Source organism: Carlito syrichta, unplaced genomic scaffold (assembly GCF_000164805.1).
Source record: "Carlito syrichta isolate Samal-C Ts95f unplaced genomic scaffold, Tarsius_syrichta-2.0.1 Scaffold288225, whole genome shotgun sequence".
In the NCBI taxonomy this organism is placed as follows: domain Eukaryota; kingdom Metazoa; phylum Chordata; class Mammalia; order Primates; family Tarsiidae; genus Carlito; species Carlito syrichta.
This window is the reverse complement of record NW_007232321.1, coordinates 39343-58168: the sequence shown is the minus strand read 5'-3', so window position 1 is coordinate 58168 and position 18826 is coordinate 39343. Positions and strand designations below refer to the sequence as shown.

Genomic DNA, 18826 nt, shown 5'->3' with positions numbered 1-18826 from the left:
GACTGTGGCCCCGGCCCGCGGGGCCCCTCCGAGACCCCCGCATCTTGAGCGTCCGATGGCACCCGCGGCTTTGCTGATCGTGAATGTTTTTGGCACTGTTGCCCGGATCCCATTTTCCAGCTTTCCAGAGTCGGCTTTGTGCTGGGTGCTGTTATTAGATCTTTTGGGAAGGCCCTGTCTTGCTCCTTCCCAGGCCATTTCAGCCCGAAAACCAGTGTCTGCCCGAGAGATCACAAGCCATGTAAATAGGATAGAGTGCTGTGTTTGTTTTTTCTCTCCAGACCGAGTTTGAGACCCGTGCTGGTTTTCCGTAAATGGAGAGACCCCGGTATAAACATGGAGCACAGGGAGAGGGAGAAGGGGGTGGGTCCAGCACCCCTTTTTAAACCAACCAGCCTCCAGGAATCAAAGTGGTTATGCTTGTCAGTTGTCTAAGAAGATCTGATAGAGAAGGCAGGGATTCCAACTTCCAGACGAAGTCTGGCACGTGTCCAAACACATACCTACAGGCAGAACCAATCACGGCGGCTATTGGATTAAAGAGAAAACGTGCCCAGACCGAGAGCCACTTGGCTTTGCCGGGTGCCTTCTCCCGCAGGGTCTGCCGGTTAGGATGCACCTTGCACCCTGACTGTGTTGGCTGAGATCCCAAAAGGGGCCGTCCCTGAGGCCTCCCTGCGAGGCCTAGTGATCCCAGGTCATCTAGTGTTGCACGTAGACCCCAAGGTCACTCCAAGAGTTTGGGCACAGCGATGTTAATTCACTCCTGAACAACTTGTGGCTGGCAAGTTTGGTTTGATTCGGATATAATGACACCGAGCCAAAATTAATATAATGATTTTTTTAGAAGTCATAAGTCATTTGTGTTTTTCAACTTATGTGGACGGTGTATACATAGCTTTTGTGAAATACTGAAAATTTTGTTTCTCATTTACAGTGTTAAGCTTGTATACTAGTGGTATGGTTTCTTAAATCTTGTTAATTATACATGTTTGGATGACTGCAACAAATGGATGGCATGCCAGTTTTAAAAAGCAAATTTCTCTCATACTATAGGATGAGTTGAATTATTTGGTGTCTGTTTTTTTTATTCAAATAAATGAGAATTTTAAAAAGAAATATCCATAATCAATTTTTAAGAATTGATAAAAAGATATATGATCAAATTTAGAAAGAGAAGAATTATGTCATTTTAAAATTTCGTTTTCCCCCTTTATCTTTTCCTCAGAGTATCAGCAGTTTGGATTATATGACTTTTAAGTTCTTTTCAACTTTAAAATTGTATGAACTTAACTGCCATGTCACTGCATTCCCTACCTGCAGAGATCACTTTTGTGTAGATACTGGTACTAATTACTTATTCTTACTTAGATTTTACATTTGTGTTTAATTTTCCCCATGTTGTTTTGATAGTTATCCTAAAATTTTGTAATTAATGTTCTAAATTTTGCTGCTTTGTATTGGTAAGTTATATTCAATATTTTGGATTACTAGCTTCATAATTTTAACTCTGCCAACTGTTGAATGAAAGAAAAATCTGCATGTTTGGGATTTTTGAGTTTTTTGTTATTGCAAGGGTTTAAATGTTTAAAGCAAGAAATCTAAGGATGGAAGTGAAGATGGGAAGGGTTATAGATTTTGTTGATCAGAAAAGGGCATGAATTTTAAGAGACTGAAAAGTACTACTTTGAAATTACCTGGTGTTATACCTAACACCTAGTTATCATCTATCCAAAGCAATTTTTGCCTTTAGTGCCAACAGGTTTAGCGGTAGAATGTGTTTTTGTTTTAGTGTAAGAAAAAAGAAATCTGCATATTTCTTTTCAGAGAACCCTAAGGTATAGACACTTGTCGAATGTTAATACTTGAAAGATCATTCTCATCACAAGCCTGATAGTATATTATTTCATAATATTTTGTTAGAAAAACGCTTCTGGACTCTAGTAAATGGCTCCCTTGTTTAAGACATTTATTTTGATTTTATATACTTCTAATCCAAGTAGTTTGAACACTCTTGAATTGAAGTTCATTCTAAGTTAATTGGACTATAGTATAAATAGAGAGTTCTTGAGTGTGCTTTTTCCCTAAGGTTTATTGTAAGATTTTTTTTTTTTTTTTTAGACATGGGAAAGTCTCTTTCTCATTTGCCTTTGCATTCAAGTAAAGAAGATGCTTATGATACAGTCACATCTGAAAATATGAGGAATGGGCTGGTTAATAATGAGGTCCATAATGAAGATGGAAGAAATGGAGACGTCTCTCAGTTTCCATATGTGGAATTTACAGGGAGAGATAGTGTCACTTGCCCCACTTGTCAGGGGACAGGACGAATTCCTAGGGGTATGTATTATTGCATGTTTTCCCTTTAAATAATAGTTCCAGGTACTTTCTCAAATATTATAAAATTTATGGATCTAAGCAACCTTCTGTTATAAAAGACTCTTAGAATTAAAGCTGAAACTTCATATCAGTTATCTTCGTTCAAAAAAGATGCAAAACAAACTTAAAAGTATTAATTAAGTTTTCTAGAGCAGTAATGAAAATCATCTCACTACCTCAAATATTTTTTCTTTCCCGCCTGCTGTTATAGTAGATATGCACTGTCTCTTGACTGAAAACTTTTAGTCCTATTTGGCATCTATAGAGGTCATATCACAGACACTTTGCTCTGTATTAGATGTTAGAAGCAGTTTAAGGGTCTGGAATTCAAGTGCAAGGCCTAACCCAACATCAACAATGAATTGATGACACTAAAAAGCTGAGCTGGATGAGCATGCTAAGCTAGTCAGTGCCGTAGAAACTAAACCCTAGGACATTGCAGCATTCCAAGGCCTCTGACATGAAAAAGAATTAGCAATGCTGAGAGTAGCTAGAATGGGAAGAGGAGGTCACTTGTGTCTGGTGTCCTGGAAGGTTAGTGAAGAAAGTGCCATGGAGGAAAGAGTAATCAGATGTTAGATGCTACTGATGAAGTAATGGAAGATGAGGACTGACCGCTGGATTTGGTGATATGGAAGCCACTGGAGACCTTTAAAAGAGCACTTCTGGTAGCTTGTAAAGACATGTGTAGCATGAATAGAGTGGGCTCAAGAGCGCATAGGAGAGAAGTACAGAGAGAAAACAGCTTTTCTGAGGAGTTTGGCTCTGTAGAAGAGAGAGAGGGGTGGTAGCTGGAGGGAGCTATGAGGTCAGGAGAGGTTTTTAAGAAGGAATGAGTAATAGATGTTTGTATGCTGATGAGAATGATCCATAGAGAAAACATTGGTACTGCAGGAGATTGGAGAATTCCGGGAGCAACATTCTTGAGTAGATGCAAGGAAAGGAGATCTAGTTCACAAGTGCAGAGGGTTCCTCTTCTAGAGGGGCCCCGGGCAGTTTATTCTTAGTAGTTAGAGGGAGGATAGCAGATAAGATAGAGTAGTAGATAGACTGTGTGTGGATAGATGTGATACTAGGAGCTTGTAGAAGTCCTCTTCTGTTTGTCACGTTATGAACTGAGTGAAGAGAGGGAGAAGATATGAAGATTTGAAAAGAGAGTTGAAGTTATAAATTATGGTCTTAGAGAGTCCAATTGAGAACATGCTCTTGAGAAGTGTAGAATGATTGTTAGCATCATTACCAGCCACTGAGATTAGTGATCTAAAATGAGACCAGTGAGCATAGTTACATGTTTTTATCTCTCCACTTCAGCTGTTTGAATATATTTGTAGTAATCAGAGGACCAGATTTAATCAGGGTTGTAGTTTAGCCAGGTAAATACCACTAAACAAGATAGGATATGTAAACACACAGAGTTGTGTACATCTATATCTATATCATTATGTAGGTGTGACAGGTAGTGCAGATGAGGGAAGGGATTTGGAAGTGGCAGGTAAGAATAACAAAAGCATTGTAGAAAGCGTTTAAAGAGGATCTGACTGGTACTTTAACAGTTAATATGAAGGGCCAACTTCTGATAAGATGAGAAAATGGACATTTAAAAGTCATTTAGGCATTCAAGCTTATGGAAGAAAGCAGTCATGGATTTCAAAGTGACTTTAATGGGATTGGAGTATGACCTGAAAGGCTCACATTATGTAGGGGCTCTGAAAGCTTGAGACTTAGTATGTGTGAGTTTTGGTTTTCAGGGGAGCAGTGTAAGAACCACCTCAGTTACAGGGGTTTCAGGAAAGGGAGATAGCAACGTGTTTCCTCTGCTGTCCTCCCTCCAGATAACCAAATCAGAGTCTTTTTTTTTTTTTTTTTAGTTGGAGTTTCACTCTGTCACCCAAGCTGGAGGGCAATGGCACCCTCCCAGCCACCGCAGCCTCAACTGCTGGGCTCAGGCGATCCTTCCACCTCAGTCTTCCAAGTAGCTGGAACTACAGGCACATGCCACCATGCCCAGCTAAATTTTTGACTTATTGTAGAGATGAGGTCTTACCAAGTTACCCAGGCTAGTCTCAAACCCGCAGGCTTAGGCAATCCTGTCAACCTCGGCCTCTCAAAGTGCTGGCATTATAGGCATGAGCCACCACTCCTGGCCACCAAATCAGAGTCTTAACTGAAAACAATGGCATTTAAGAAACGCTTGGTAAATTCAGATTTTCTGAAAGCTGGAACTTTTTAGATTTTTTTTTCCAGTGGAAGAAAGAGTATAGAGTCCTGATTTGTTATACTTTTGTTGATTAGCAGACATCTAGATATGAAAAAACAGTGTCTTCTCTAGAACTCAACTTCCACTGGATAATTTTTGAAGACTTGGAGAGTATTTTACTAAAGAAATGAGATGAGAGCTAGATGGCAATTTGGTCTTTCCAAACTAGATTGATATGGGAGGGCACTATATTTCTAATTAATCATGTTGATTTCTAAACCTATTTCTTCACATTTAGGGCAAGAAAACCAACTGGTGGCATTGATACCATATAGTGATCAGAGATTAAGGCCAAGAAGAACGTAAGTGATTACAAGAAAATTACATTGTTTTATTTTAGTTTTTTGTGTTTTTTTAAAATTCTGTGTAAATAATTATTCTAGTTAAAACTATTAAAAGAAAAAGTGGTATCAAGTTGTTATATTATCATATGCTTTGTGTCGTTAAACAGGAAAAAAAGGAATTTCTGGTGGTAAAATCTTGAAAGCAGTGTAGTATCTGTGTCTTCTCAAATCTATTTAATAAAACAAATTTAGAATGGCAGTAGGAAATCCATAGCATTTTCATTAAAAAATAGGTTGTAGGGCATTTCCAGTAACCCTAAAATAAAAATGGATATTCAAACTGTAATGACAGCAGAGACTAAACATGCTTAGCAGCTGTGTGGAGGTTGTGAAGGAAAGCAAGAATGGAGTTCCTAAGAATCCTAATAGCCCTAATATACAAAGTGAATACTTTGTCCCAAAAGAAGAGGTCCCCACTCGGGGAATTCCCAGCAAATACTTCCAAGAATAGTCCTCTAAAATGAGAAGACTGCGTGTTCCAGCTTGGAGAGAGTGCAAAAAATCCTCAGAGATCCATTAAACAGCCTTGAGAAGATCAGAAGGAAGTGGACTGTTCTCGCTTCTCAGAGACCCTAGGTAACCTCAAAGAAAAAACAGTTCTTGCAAAAGGACAGAGTTCTTGCTCATTCCTCATTACCATTGTGTACATGAAGCAAAACTTATACTATCAGTCCCCATTTCTGGTCTTATAAGCATAACTTATACTATCCGTTCCCCTATTTCTTAGGATATGGAAAGATATAAGAACTAAGGAAAAAGCTGTTGGGTATAATCCAGATTATACAGGGCAGGAGTTAGGAATAAAGACTAGAACAGATTCCGATACTAGGAAGATTATCTGAGGACTATGGGCCATCTTTTTTAATACTTCTTATAACAGCAGAGTGGAGCCCTTGAACAGTGAAGCTAGGAGGGCAACCTGAGCATAGCCCGTTACCCACAATGAAACCTTAAAATGGAACCTCTTAAAAAGTACAAAATCTCTTCACATTTAAACATGAGCAACTGGAAAGGATTGCAATAAAGCATTATACAAAGTTACTTTTTAAAAAGTCAAAAAAAGTGAACTGAGCTAAATGCTGATCTGATAAAGCATATGGCAAAAAGCAGATTAAAATTTTAACTTAATATTATAGAAGTTGTAACAGAACAGCATAAGTCAGAGATGGAGAAGCTCAGATGAGATAGCCAAACAACGGGAGGATGTGAGTTTATAGACCTCTGGAAAGAAGGGAAAAAAAATATGTCCACAAAACTGGAAGGATGCAATTGCAAATACATATTCTCAAGAGTACAGTCAGAGAAAGAGAAGATAAAGAGGAATAAAGACACACAAGTTAATGAAAAGGATTTGAGAAAAAATGATATCGAAGACAAGGAAAATTGAGCATGTATGTAATTGAAGAAGAAAATCAAAATAACTGAACAAATAAACATTAAATCAAGAACACTTCCCAGCCGGGCACAGTGGCTCACGCCTATAATCCCAGTACTTTGGGAGGCCAAGGTGAGAGGATTGCCTGAGCTCAAAGGTTCGAGACCAGCCTGGGCAATTTGGTGAGACCTCATCTCTACTATAAATCAAAAAATTAGCCAGGTGTGGTGGTGCGTGCCTGTAGTTCTAGTTACTTGGAAGGCTGAGGTGGAAGGATCGCCTGAGCCTTGCAGGTCGAGGCTGCATTGGCTGTGAGCATGCCACTGCACTCCAGCCTGGGCGACAGAGTGAGACTCTAACTTAAAAACAACACAAAACAAAACCAAAAGAACACTTCTCTAAAGTAAAAGAAGACATGAATCTACAAATTGAAAAGACACACTGCTACACTGAAAAAAATCAACCCATTCTAGTGAAATTCTAAATTAAAAATAAAAAACCCTTTGAACACCCAGGCAAAAGGATCAATTAATCAAGAAGGGATAGAAAATCAGATTAATGTGCCACTTCTTGACCACAATTTTTCAAAAAAGTAAGCAGGATAATAAAATAAACCAAGGATTTTATGAATAGTCCTTCTGACCCTTTATTATAAAGTGTGTAGACAGATATGAATATGAAAGAAATTAGGGTTAATCTCTTTATAACTTGAAAGTGATAAAACTTTTTTCCAGCTATGATATGATTTTGAATCCAGAAGTGATGAAAGAAAAGTTTGACAAAGATAAACTTTTACAGGATGAATACAAAACCTTAATTGAAGTTAAAACACAAATGGCAAATTGGGAAGTTATGTTTGCAAATCCTATCACAGACAGAGGGTCAATATCCTTAATCTATAAAGAGCTTCAAGATTTGAGGGAAAAAAGGCCAACCACCAAAGAAAAATAAAAGCTGTGAACAGCTAATTCACAAAAAGAAATGCTAATGACCTTTAAACATTTGAAAAGATGGTCAGTGTTGCTTATATTAGAAATGCAAATTAAAACTACACTGAGATACCATTTTTATCAGACTGGCAAAAATCCAAACTGCTAACAACATATTTTGTTGGCAATACTGAGTGAAAACAAGCATGCTCGTGCCTTGCTAGGGAGTGGGAATTTGGCATTGCTGAGCAATTACATATGCATTTACTTTTTGGCTCAGAATTTCTCCTTTGAAAAATTTATTCTAAGGATAGTTGTCAAATACCGTAAATGCCATTTGTACAAGTTTTCATTATGCCATGTTGTAATAGCAAACAACTAGAAGCCTTGTAAATAACCAGATATAGGGGACTGATAGTATAAGTTATGTGTTCATGTACACAATGTGGAATGAGATGTGGAATGTGGTGATATGGAATGAAAAAGAACTGTATTTTACTGCAGTGTAATATTTAGGGCACATTTTTATTTGAAAACACACCCACACACTCAGAAACAATGAAATGATAAACCAAACACGAATAAAATTGGTTACCCTCAGAGTTTGGGAGGGAACTTGGAAGAAGGAACAGGTATGCCAGTAAAGAGTGTGTGTGTGTGTGTGTGTGTGTGTGTGTGTGTGTGTGTGTGTGTCAGTCACATGTGCACATTGTTTGGGCTTTAGAACTATGTTCATTTTTTTTTACATAACAAAATTTGTTGTAAAATAGTACTTTTTTTTTTTTTTTTTGAGTCAGAGTCTCACTCTCTCCCAGGCTGGAGTGCAGGGGCAGCTCACAGCCACTGCAGCCTCGACCTGCTGGGCTCAGGTGATCCTTTCACCTCAGCGTTCCAAGTAGCTGGAACTGCAGATGCGGGCCACCACGCCCAGCTAAGTTTTTTTTAATTGGTTCTCACTCTTTCACCCTGGCTGGAATGCAGTGGCATGCTCACAGCCATCACAGCCTCTACCTTCTGAACTCAGGCAATCCTTCCACCTCAGCCTTCCAAAGAGCCAGAACTACAGGCATGTGCTACCATGCCTGGCTTATTTTTTGATTTATTGTAGAGACGAGATCTCACCAAGTTGCCCAGGCTGGTCTCAAACCCCTGAGCTCAGGCAATCTTCTTGCCTTGGCCTCCCAAAGTGCTGGGATTACAGGCTTGAGCCACCACGCCCACCTAAAATAGTACATTTTAAAAATTATAATAAATGTATAGTAAAATATTTTGGGAGCAGCTCTGGGTTTTTATTTGTTTACACATTGGGGGAGTTATGTGAGGTAGGTAGAAAAGTATATTTATTAATTGCTTTTGTTTATATGATTCAGCTATGTCATTTAATCCTTAAAACAACCCTGTAGATATTAAAGTGGAAGAAGAATAAATAGGCTTAAATCCTACAGGTAGGAAATGGCAGAAGTAGCATTTTAACTTGACTCCAAATATACCATGCAACCATCCTAACTTCATCAATACCTAGTAACCCCAAGGTTTTAGTTGCTGTCCCCAGAGTGATAAGAAAAAGTACTGGTGAATTTTATAATGAAAGCTTATACTTTGTCAGCGAACTAGCTGGTTGTTCACTTTGGGATAAAATACTGCATGGAATGTTTCACCAGTTTCAGTCATTTGGAACACTGGCTCACGTACTGACAACTGGGATTGACTTGTAGGCCCTGAGCACTGCGTAGATTGTGGTAGGCTCATCCGCCTATGAGTAATTAAAGATAAAACAACACCAAAGTATAGAAAATTCAGCATCATTGTGAGTTTTTATGATGTTGATTTTTAAGATATTTTTATGCCTTTTTAGGTGTTTTGTGTATTGTGGATACTCCAAGCATGTGTTTAAATTTCCTGTTAGATAATTTAGTCGTGATCACTACTCAATTAAGAAAGTTCCTTGGAAGTGAGTTTATGCTGCTTTGTTTGGGTCAAGAGAGCAGCATGGACTTAGTAGCAGTGATTTAGCAAATTTGTGTTTACTTGTTTTATTTTATTTTTTATTAAACCATTTTGCTCTCAACTTAGGCAATTTAAAATACTCAAAAATATTTATAAAACATCTGCAGGAGGCACTTTAATAGCTGATGTGAAGTATACAGAGATTAAATCCATTAGGTCATTTCCAAAGTAGTTGGTAGAGAGGAGAGAATGGAAGAAAAGATAAAATGGAAACATTTTTATATGACTAGAACATGGGAAAAGATGAAATAATTAATATGCCTAAGAGTTAAAAACAAAAAAGAATGCTGTGGGCTTTCAGCAGAGGTCTGTATATTGGAGAGAACAGATAATAGTTTCTTGAAACTATAGTTTTGAGGCTAATCTTGAAGAAAAGAGAAAATTTTATCTATAAAGATTGGAAAGAAAAGAGCAAGAGGTGGAAGAGGCACATTTCAGGGGCGTTAAAAGAATGTAAGGCGTATAAGCTTGTTTTTTTTCCTTGTCTTATACTTCCATAATGTCTATTTTTCTTGATTAAAAAACAAAAAGCAGCGATTTTTCTTTTTGAGAAACTTGCCCGTGGGAAGTTTCTTTTCCCTTCTCTTCTTCTTGCTAAAAAACTCTGTTTTAAAACCTAAAACAAACAAACAACACTGCAACAGTATCTTCAAAGCAGAGTTGATCAATGTAAACAATATTTTGAAAACTGAGTATGTAAAATATTTTGAGATGAGAATACTCATAAAAGAACTGATCATAGTGAGAATCATCAAAAAGTCATGTGGTTATGTCATTATTATTTTTAAGAGCTTCACAGATGTTTCTGGTGAGCAGTCACATTAGGGGATCTTACAATGGCAAAACTCACATGAAAATTCTGCTTCGGTGAATTCAGGAGGGGGTCTTGAAATTTGTTTTTGTATGACATTCCTTAGCTTGGCAAAGACTTCTTTGGGAATCACTGCAGTAAATGTTCTATTGTTTATAAGATTGAAATCCCAGTTTCCAAAAAGATGAGTTTGCCTTTTAAGAAGAACATTTTAACACCTAAGAGACTCAGACCCAGCCTTACCTAATACTTTTAGAATGTGAAAATTTGGTAAAATTATATATCTTATACATGTGGCAGATATATAGGGGGAATATTCATATTGAAAATATCTTCTTTTAATGTTGTATTATATAATTTTTGATGCACGTATATTAAAACTTTCTTTCCTTTTCAGAAAGCTGTATGTGATGGCTTCTGTGTTCGTCTGTCTGCTCCTTTCTGGATTGGCTGTGTTTTTCCTTTTTCCTCGCACTATTGATGTGAAATACATTGGCGTAAAATCAGCATATGTCAGTTATGATGTTCAAAAGCGTACAATATACTTAAATATTACAGTAAGTACAGTTTTGTATGAAAAATGTTTGACTTTTTCCTTTTATTCTGTTAAACCTCACCTTTGTCCCCATTGAGAGGATGTTCGTTAAATGTGACTCTGGTTGGTTTGCTTTCTGTATGCCTTTTCAGTCTTGGCTTTCTCTGGTTCTACTGAAAATGGCAGTAATAAGTACTGGCAGTACTAATTCTGTGTATGCAGAATCATTTAGCATTTGAAGATGTCTTTAGGAAGGTAAAATAAGCTATACATTTAATTGCTAGCAAAGAAAAAAGTATTATGGTTTACTTTTCAACATTTAACTCTGAATAACCCCTAGCAAGGTGTTAGCATAGTTGATTGGATAGATATTATTTGTGTAACATTTTAATTTTCTTGTAATTTGTGAAATATAACTTTTGCCATATTTAACAGAGCACCCCTTAATTGTGCTTAAAGGTGCAAGTGACTGATTTCTGTGTTGTAAATTAATATTTGAAAATATCCTCTGTGTTTCTCAGGACATTGTTTCTGGAAGGATTGTGTAAACTCCTCACTCCTGAAAACAAAAACAAACAAAAACCTCAGAGAAGGTCTCTTACCTATTTTACATGTTAACCTTTGTTTGAAAAAAGCATGGTTTGCTAATCACTGCATTAGAAAAGAGAAGCTATTATTAATTAGCCATTAGTAATCATTTATGGCTTCAGGCCCAAGGTATATTGTGTGACAGTGATCTGTTTGAAGAATGATGGCGAGTTCTCCTTGCAGAGGCAGATGGTATGGTTAAGGTTGAGGTAGAGATGTCTGTGGTAGTGGTTGGGAGGAGGGAGTTTTAGAGGAACAGAGTGAAAGAGATGTTAAAGCAGAAGCGCTCCTTAATTACTACGGTTTTTTTTTTTTTTGAGTTGGAGTCTCACTCTCTCCCAGGCTGGAGTGCAGCGCCATGCTCACAGCCACCACAGCGTCTGCCTGCTGGGCTCTGGCAATCCTTTCTCCTCAAGTCTTCCAAGTAGCTGGAACTATAGACATGCGTTACTACACCTGGCTAATTTTTTGATTTATTGTAGAGGCAAAGTCTCACCAAGTTGCCCAGGCTGGTCTCGAACTCGTGGACTCAGGGAATTCTCTCACCACAACTCCCAAAGTGATGTAATTACAGGCTTGAGCCACCGTGCCTGGCATTAATACTTTTTATTTATTTATTGTTTTGTTTTTTCTTAAGAAATTTTCATAAGTATGTGTGTTCTCAACCTGTTTTGCATCAATGATCTCTTTAATATTCTAATGAAAGTTATGGACGCTTCAGAAAAAGACATGGCAACATTATTTTGCGCATACAGAGGGTCCCAAAATTCTTCTAAAACCATATTCCTTGGTCTGTATCGGAAAAGCCATTGACTTCAAATTAACTGTCTCTTATTATATCTAGAAGTAAAATTGATACGAATATTAAGAACAAAATAGATAAAATGTTTATATATTTAAATAAAGGTTATTTCTATTATGTTATGAAGTTATTTTAACATTTCTTTACATGTATAACTACAATAACTTAAATGACTACATAAATGTAACTATATAATTGCTGACTCTAGCACATCCTTTTCAAGTTATTTTTTACTAAAACTATTTTCTCTCCTTTCCACTTATCCCATATTGTATCTTTTCATATCTTTCTCCATATTCATACTAACATGACTGAATAATCTCACATGTTCAGCTTTATAAAAATAAGTATTTATTATTTAAAAAATGAGCCAGGCAGTGTGGCTCATGCCTGTAATCCCAGTGCTTTGGGAACCTGAGGTGGGAGAATTTCTTGAGTCCATGAGTTCAAGACCAGCTTAGGCAATATAGCAAGGCCCTGTCTCTACAAAAATAAAAATAAAAAAAGTAGCTGGGCATGGTAGCACATGCCCTTAGTCCTAGCTACTTGGGAGGCTAAGACTGGAGAATGGCTTAAGCACAGGAGTTTGAGGCTTCAGGGTGCTATGATTGTACCACTGCACTCTAGCCCATACAACAGAATGAGATTCTGTCTCTAAAAAACAGATTTAAAAAAAATATTATTGGCCGGGCATGGAGGCTCACGCCTATAATACTACCACTTTGGGAGGCTGAGGTGAGAGGATTGCCTGAAACCATGGGTTTAAGACCAGCTTGGGCAACTTGGCAAGACCTCATCTCTACAATAAATTAAAAAATTAGCTGTACGTGGTGGTGCATGCTTGTAGTCCCAGCTACTTACATGGAAGGCTGTGGCAGAAGGATCACCTGAGCCCAGCAGGTCAAGACGGTGGTGGCTGTGAGTGTGCCACTGCACTTTAGCCTGGACGACAGAGTGAGTGAGACTCTGACTCAAAAAATATATATATATAATTTTGTGCATATTTTTATACATCTTGGTTTTTTACATTTGTAGAAATCTTTCCTAATTATCTGACATAGAGCTAACCCATTCTTTTTGGTGACTGTGTAATATTCCATATAAGGACTTAATGTAATTTATTCATTCTTTTTATGGATGACTTTCATTTTATTTTCAGTGTTTTGTTTTGTTTGTTCTGCTTTTGCCTATACAAAGAACGCTGTCATTAGCATCTTACTGTTTTTTTCCCTGTGGAATAGATACCTAGAAGTAAGTCACATAATTGCTACACATAATTTTTATTTTAATGTATTTGGTAGATTACTTATCAAAATGGCTATAACACTTCACATATTTGCTGGCATTGTAAAAATATACTCTGCTCATATCCCTGCCAAGAATAGAATTTGTCACTTTATACAAATTTTACTAGTTTGAGGGATTTAAAGCAATCTTCCATTTTACTTAAATTAAGTTTCTTCTGACTATAAATGAATTTGAGCATTGTGAAATATTTCTTGATCATTTATATTTATAATTTTTTGATTTGTGTATGCATATTCTTTGCTCTTTTCTTTTTTTCCTATTAGAACTTTGTCTTTTTTCTCTTCAATTTGTAAGGGCTCATTATATATAATCGTGTATTAGATGATAACCATTGTTGTCTGCCTTAAAAATATCTCTTCAATATTTATCATTTAGTGACTACTGATTTTGCTTATTTTTTTTTTCATTTTTTTTAGCTTTTAAAGTTTACATATTTGAATTTGGCTTTTCTTAGATATACTATTTGTTGTGTTATTTCTTGATTCAACATTTTTTTTTTTTTTTTTGAGTTGGAGTCTCACTCTGTCGCCCAGACTGGAGTGCAGTGGCACGCTTCTGGCCACCACAGCCTCAACCTGCTGGGCTCCGGCGATCCTTCCACCTCAGCCTTCCAAGTAGCTGGAACGACAGGCGCGTGCTACCACACCCAGCTAATTTTTTTTATTTATTGTAGAGATGAGGTCTCACCAAATTGCCCAGGAGGGTGTCGAACTCGCAGGTTCAGGCAATCCACTCACCTCAGCCTCCCAAGGCACGGGATTACGGCTGAGCCACCAAGCCTGGTGATTTAACATTTAAAAAAAATTTTTATGGACTCTTTTCTGAAATAATTTGAAGCAATAGTTATGAATTAGAATTTCAGAAGTTCATCCCAGCTGTGACCCAAGGACAGGAGTGATGCATTCATGTTTCTGTCCAGTGAGACAGATTTTAATTTACCCCATCTCTTCTCCATTGTGAGCTGGTTAAAGCTTTGCTAGTGTAGATAGGTATATTCTAAGAGTTAGTACAAATTCAGATGAAATTTTAAAATTATTTTTATTGAACCTTTGCTAACTACAGCCACAAGTTCATTTTCTAACATTAATTTGTCCATATACCTGTATCTATATTCCTGGTTTTTTTTGTTCATTTGTTTAATTTGAATTGTATGTTTATTGTAAATATATTAAATATATAGTACTCATGCATAAAACCGATTGTATGTTTATTGTATTTGTTTTGTTTTGTTTTGTTTTTGAGTTGGAGTCTCACTCTGTGGCCCAGACTGGAGTGCAGTGCCGCTCCCGGCCACCGCAGCCTCGACCTGCTGGGCTCTGGCGAACCTTCCGCCTCAGTCTTCCAAGTAGCTGGAACTACAGGCGCGCCCCACCATCCCCGGCTGATTTTTGATTTATTGTAGAGATGAGGTCTCGCCAAGTTGCCCAGGCGTGTCTCGAACCCGCGGGCTCAGGCAATCCACTCACCTCAGCCTCCCAAAGGCGCGGGATTACAGGCTGAGCCACCGAGCCTGGCATGTTTATTGTAAATATATTAAATATACAGTACTCATACATAAAACCAAATAATTGGTTCATTTGATGTTTCTTTGGCATTTTGGTAATACTTTCCTTCCTAATAAATGAAGCATAGCTGCAGCTGAAGTCATTTTCTTTAGTATTTTTATGCTTATTTTTAGCTAACATGCACATTTTCTGCCTCCTTTTTTTCGTAGAACACACTAAATATAACGAACAATAATTATTATTCTGTTGAAGTTGAAAACATCACTGCTCAAGTTCAGTTTTCAAAAACAGTTATTGGAAAGGCACGCTTAAACAACATAACCAATATTGGTCCACTTGACATGAAACAAGTAAGCCTCAATATTGAGATACTTTGGGGGAGTGAAATGAGTCTCAGCTTTACATATCATCTAAGATATAAAGGGAGGTGGGGGATTTCCTCAAAAACTTGACTTTGAAATTTATCTTAGATAAGATAAAATCAGAGTCAGGCTTGTAAAGGGAGAGATTTCTAATTCAAGTTATGAAGTGTATCTGAAATATTTGATATTTTGATCTTATTCTCTATCAATTTTTTCCTTTTTTTGCCTTTCAGATTGATTATACAGTACCTACTGTTATAGCAGAGGAAATGAGTTATATGTAGTAAGTTCTAATTTGTAATAACTTTTTATTGTCAAATTATATCGTGTGTAGAATAAAGTAAAAAATATATGTATGTATGTATTTATTATTATTTTTAAAGCAGGATTTATTGGAAGGACAGAAGAGCTCCCAGAATGGAAGGGGACCCAAGGGGGTTGCCCTATATATATATATATTTTTTTTTTTTTTTTTTTTTTTTTTTGAGTTGGAGTCTCACTCTGTCACCCAGACTGGAGTGCAGTGGCCGCTCCCGGCTACCGCAGCCTCGACCTGCTGGGCTCCGACGATCCTTCCGCCTCAGCCTTCCGAGTAGCCGGAGTTACAGGCATGCGCTAGCACGCCCGGCTGATTTTTTGATTTATTGTAGAGATGAAGTCTCGCCTGCCCAGGTGGGTCTCAAACCCACGGGCTCAGGCAATCCACTCACTTCAGCCTCCCAAAGGCGCGGGATTACAGGCTGAGCCACCGAGCCCGGCTACCCTATATTTTTAATTTTCATAATCTTACCCGTCAAAAAGACTACATTATGGAATATTCCATCATTTCTGTTCTCTCTTTTTCAACATGAATAACACTTATATACATATAGACATACAATTGTTTTTTTTATTTTTCAGAAAGGATTATATAGATTATGTCATTTTATTTTAAGTTACTGTGTTATAAGAAGCATATTCTCATATATTGTATATCTGTTATTATTTGAAGTATAGATGATGCTCAAACAACGTATACTTGTTTATTATATATTCTTAGTAGTATCTCTTAGCTTTAATATAAAAGAATTTTAAATTTATAATGTAGTCCCTTGTATTTATTCACATTTTTATTTCTTTAATAGTGATTTCTGTACACTGATATCTATCAAAGTGCATAACATAGTACTTATGATGCAGTAAGTATCAATTTTTTTTAAGATATTTATGTTAAAATTTTAGATTTATAACATGGACTTTTAGCATACACAGCATCTTTACAAATGCTATCCCAATTGGGCTGTAAGCCTTAAAGAATGCTATGAGATTGAGTAAATATTATTTCACCTTACAGATTAGGAAAGGTTTGCTCAGAGGAAGGATTGAAGGCTTGAATAAATTGAATGACTGCTAAGTAGTGAATCTGGAAGTCACACAAGCTCAGGAAAATGGCAGGGATTGAGATAGAGAGGGCTGAGCCCAACATCCAATTTCTTGCTCCTTTGGTAAATAATTATTAACAGTAATAAGAAGTAATGTTGCTGGTTTGTAATTTGGGTGTTATCTAAGCCAATAATATGTTGTTGGTTATGGGTTTGATATTTTGGCCATTAGCTGACGTTTGATGGACCTTTTTTCCGTGATGAGAGAACTATGGTTACTTTTTAAGTATACTTAAAAAGTATCATATACTTTTTGTTTATCATATACTTTTTAAGTATATGATAAATTTCTATATTTTTAAAGATGTGTTTAAAATGCTAATTTATTTTGTATAATTATTTGTATAAGGCTCACTCAGCTAGTAGCTAGCGTTTTTGTTGTCTGCTGGGGAAATACTCCCTAAGATGCCTGTGTCTACAATATTGTTATTGTTAATCAGATAGTCTCCCTGGAGAGAATATTATGTGTAAAAATATTTTTATTATGGCAGAACTTTTCATGTAACTATTGTTTGTTTGTCTTTATTTTATTTTTAGAGTTACTGTGACAACAACATATTTTGGCCACTCTGAACAGATATCCCAGGAGAGGTACCAGTATGTCGATTGTGGAAGGAATACAACTTATCAGTTGGGGCAGTCTGAATATCTAAATGTACTTCAGCCACAACAGTAAAAACTGAAAGAGATGTGTTTAGAGAAGAAGAAATATGTGTTGATATTTCCTGTACTATCAAAGAAGAGGTATTTCCTAATAGGAGATCTTAAATTGAACAAGCCTAAAGTTTACAATTCTATTTTAGGAGTACAGTGAAAAGTAAGTGGACTTGCAATTAGTGCAACTGCCCACTCTGTGTTAGTGATCTGTTTGTAACAGGATCTTTTACTTGAGTCTGGATTTACTGATTTATTGTTTTTCCCTCATCCACAAAGGGGAAAACTGACACTTCCCCTATAATACAATAAATAATTATTTAAGAGTCATATCTCCAGTCACTACTGAAACATAATTTTGGTGATGAACATAATTTGAGAATGTTTTTATAAAAAATTACTGAAAGGCTATTATTCATGAAAGACTTTTCAAAAATAACCTTTTTTCCTGTTTTATAAATTCCCATTGTTATATGGTAGTATTTCAGGTACGTGATATTTTAGCTTTTAGCTAAACATTTTTAGCTTTTCATTTATTGAAATTCTACTCATTTGCATGTTTTTGTCAATCTAATTTCAAGCTAGTGACTACATAGCACTAACAAACCAAATTAATCTTTGCAAAATTCCATACCTAAAATTTTAAAAGCCCCTAAATAATGTGTTCACATGTCTTTCCATAATAGTTACAGTTTTGTGAAATGTTTGTGTGATCTTCAAACATTGTCATTTAATGTACAATATTGTAAATAAACTGTGCATGGCTTTTATACAGCTTTAATCAATGTCAAAGTGGTACAGATTCAAAACTAAAGCAAGTTGCTCATAAAAAAAAATAGGAAAATGAAATTCAGAAACCCATAGAATGGAAATAGGTTCCAATTACATGTTGGCTCTAGCATAAAAATAGATTTGAAATAAAGTATTTTAATGTTTCACTTCTTTTTATGTTGCTTTTCAAACTAAAGAATGGTGTAAATACTTTTCACAACTATTAGGTACCCACTTGTCAGTTTTACAAATGTTTTAGAGGAGGAATTATTTCTTAGACAGAAATTATTCAAGCAATCCTGTCATTAAATATGGTGGCTATATAAAAATAAAACTTATTTTAAAATTTACTCACTTTGCACATCACTTGGATATGATGCCTGTAGCAGTGACTTTTTTTTTTTTTTTTTTTTTTTTTTTTTATTTTCTACTTGTGGTTTTAATTTTATTTAAAATGGTTTTCAAATGTAGACTATTGACTTACTCACTTTGCTGTTTTATATTTTCAACATCATTTTTTATTTCATCTTTTTTTCCATAAGGACATTTTAAATACATACCACTAAGTTTTGGGACTGAGTATAATACCAAAAAAAGTAAGTGGGTTGAGGTTAATTTCTTTCTGCTTCCTAGTGACAGAAATCGGGTTTCCCTTTCCCACCCCTAAGTGCCTGACTTGGATCTGAAACATAGCCTATTTATCAGTTTGACTCTCTCGACTATAAAACATAAGCTTTATTTGTTCTACCTTTAAACACACTCAGGTCCCTCCCTTAGC

At 36.3% G+C, this 18826-nt stretch overlaps 1 protein-coding gene across 1 annotated transcript; it reads left to right on the top strand.

The window, feature by feature from the left end:
• Positions 1 to 2120: 2120 nt before the first annotated feature.
• Positions 2121 to 18398, top strand: TMEM106B (transmembrane protein 106B). Its single transcript, XM_008053519.1, has 7 exons — positions 2121 to 2340; positions 4875 to 4938; positions 10500 to 10659; positions 15050 to 15190; positions 15436 to 15485; positions 16327 to 16380; positions 17161 to 18398. Exons 1-7 carry the CDS (start codon positions 2124 to 2126, stop codon positions 17297 to 17299), a joined length of 825 nt encoding a protein of 274 aa, XP_008051710.1. The 5' UTR covers positions 2121 to 2123; the 3' UTR covers positions 17300 to 18398.
• Positions 18399 to 18826: the final 428 nt, after the last annotated feature.

Coding starts and splice junctions, on each gene's coding strand:
- TMEM106B (XM_008053519.1), top strand. CDS start 2,124: ATGGGAAAGTCTCTTTCTCATTTGCCTTTGCATTCAAGTAAAGAAGAT. Junction 10,660..15,049: donor CAATATACTTAAATATTACA/GTAAGTACAGTT, acceptor TTTTTTTCGTAG/AACACACTAAATATAACGAA. Junction 15,191..15,435: donor GTCCACTTGACATGAAACAA/GTAAGCCTCAAT, acceptor TTTGCCTTTCAG/ATTGATTATACAGTACCTAC.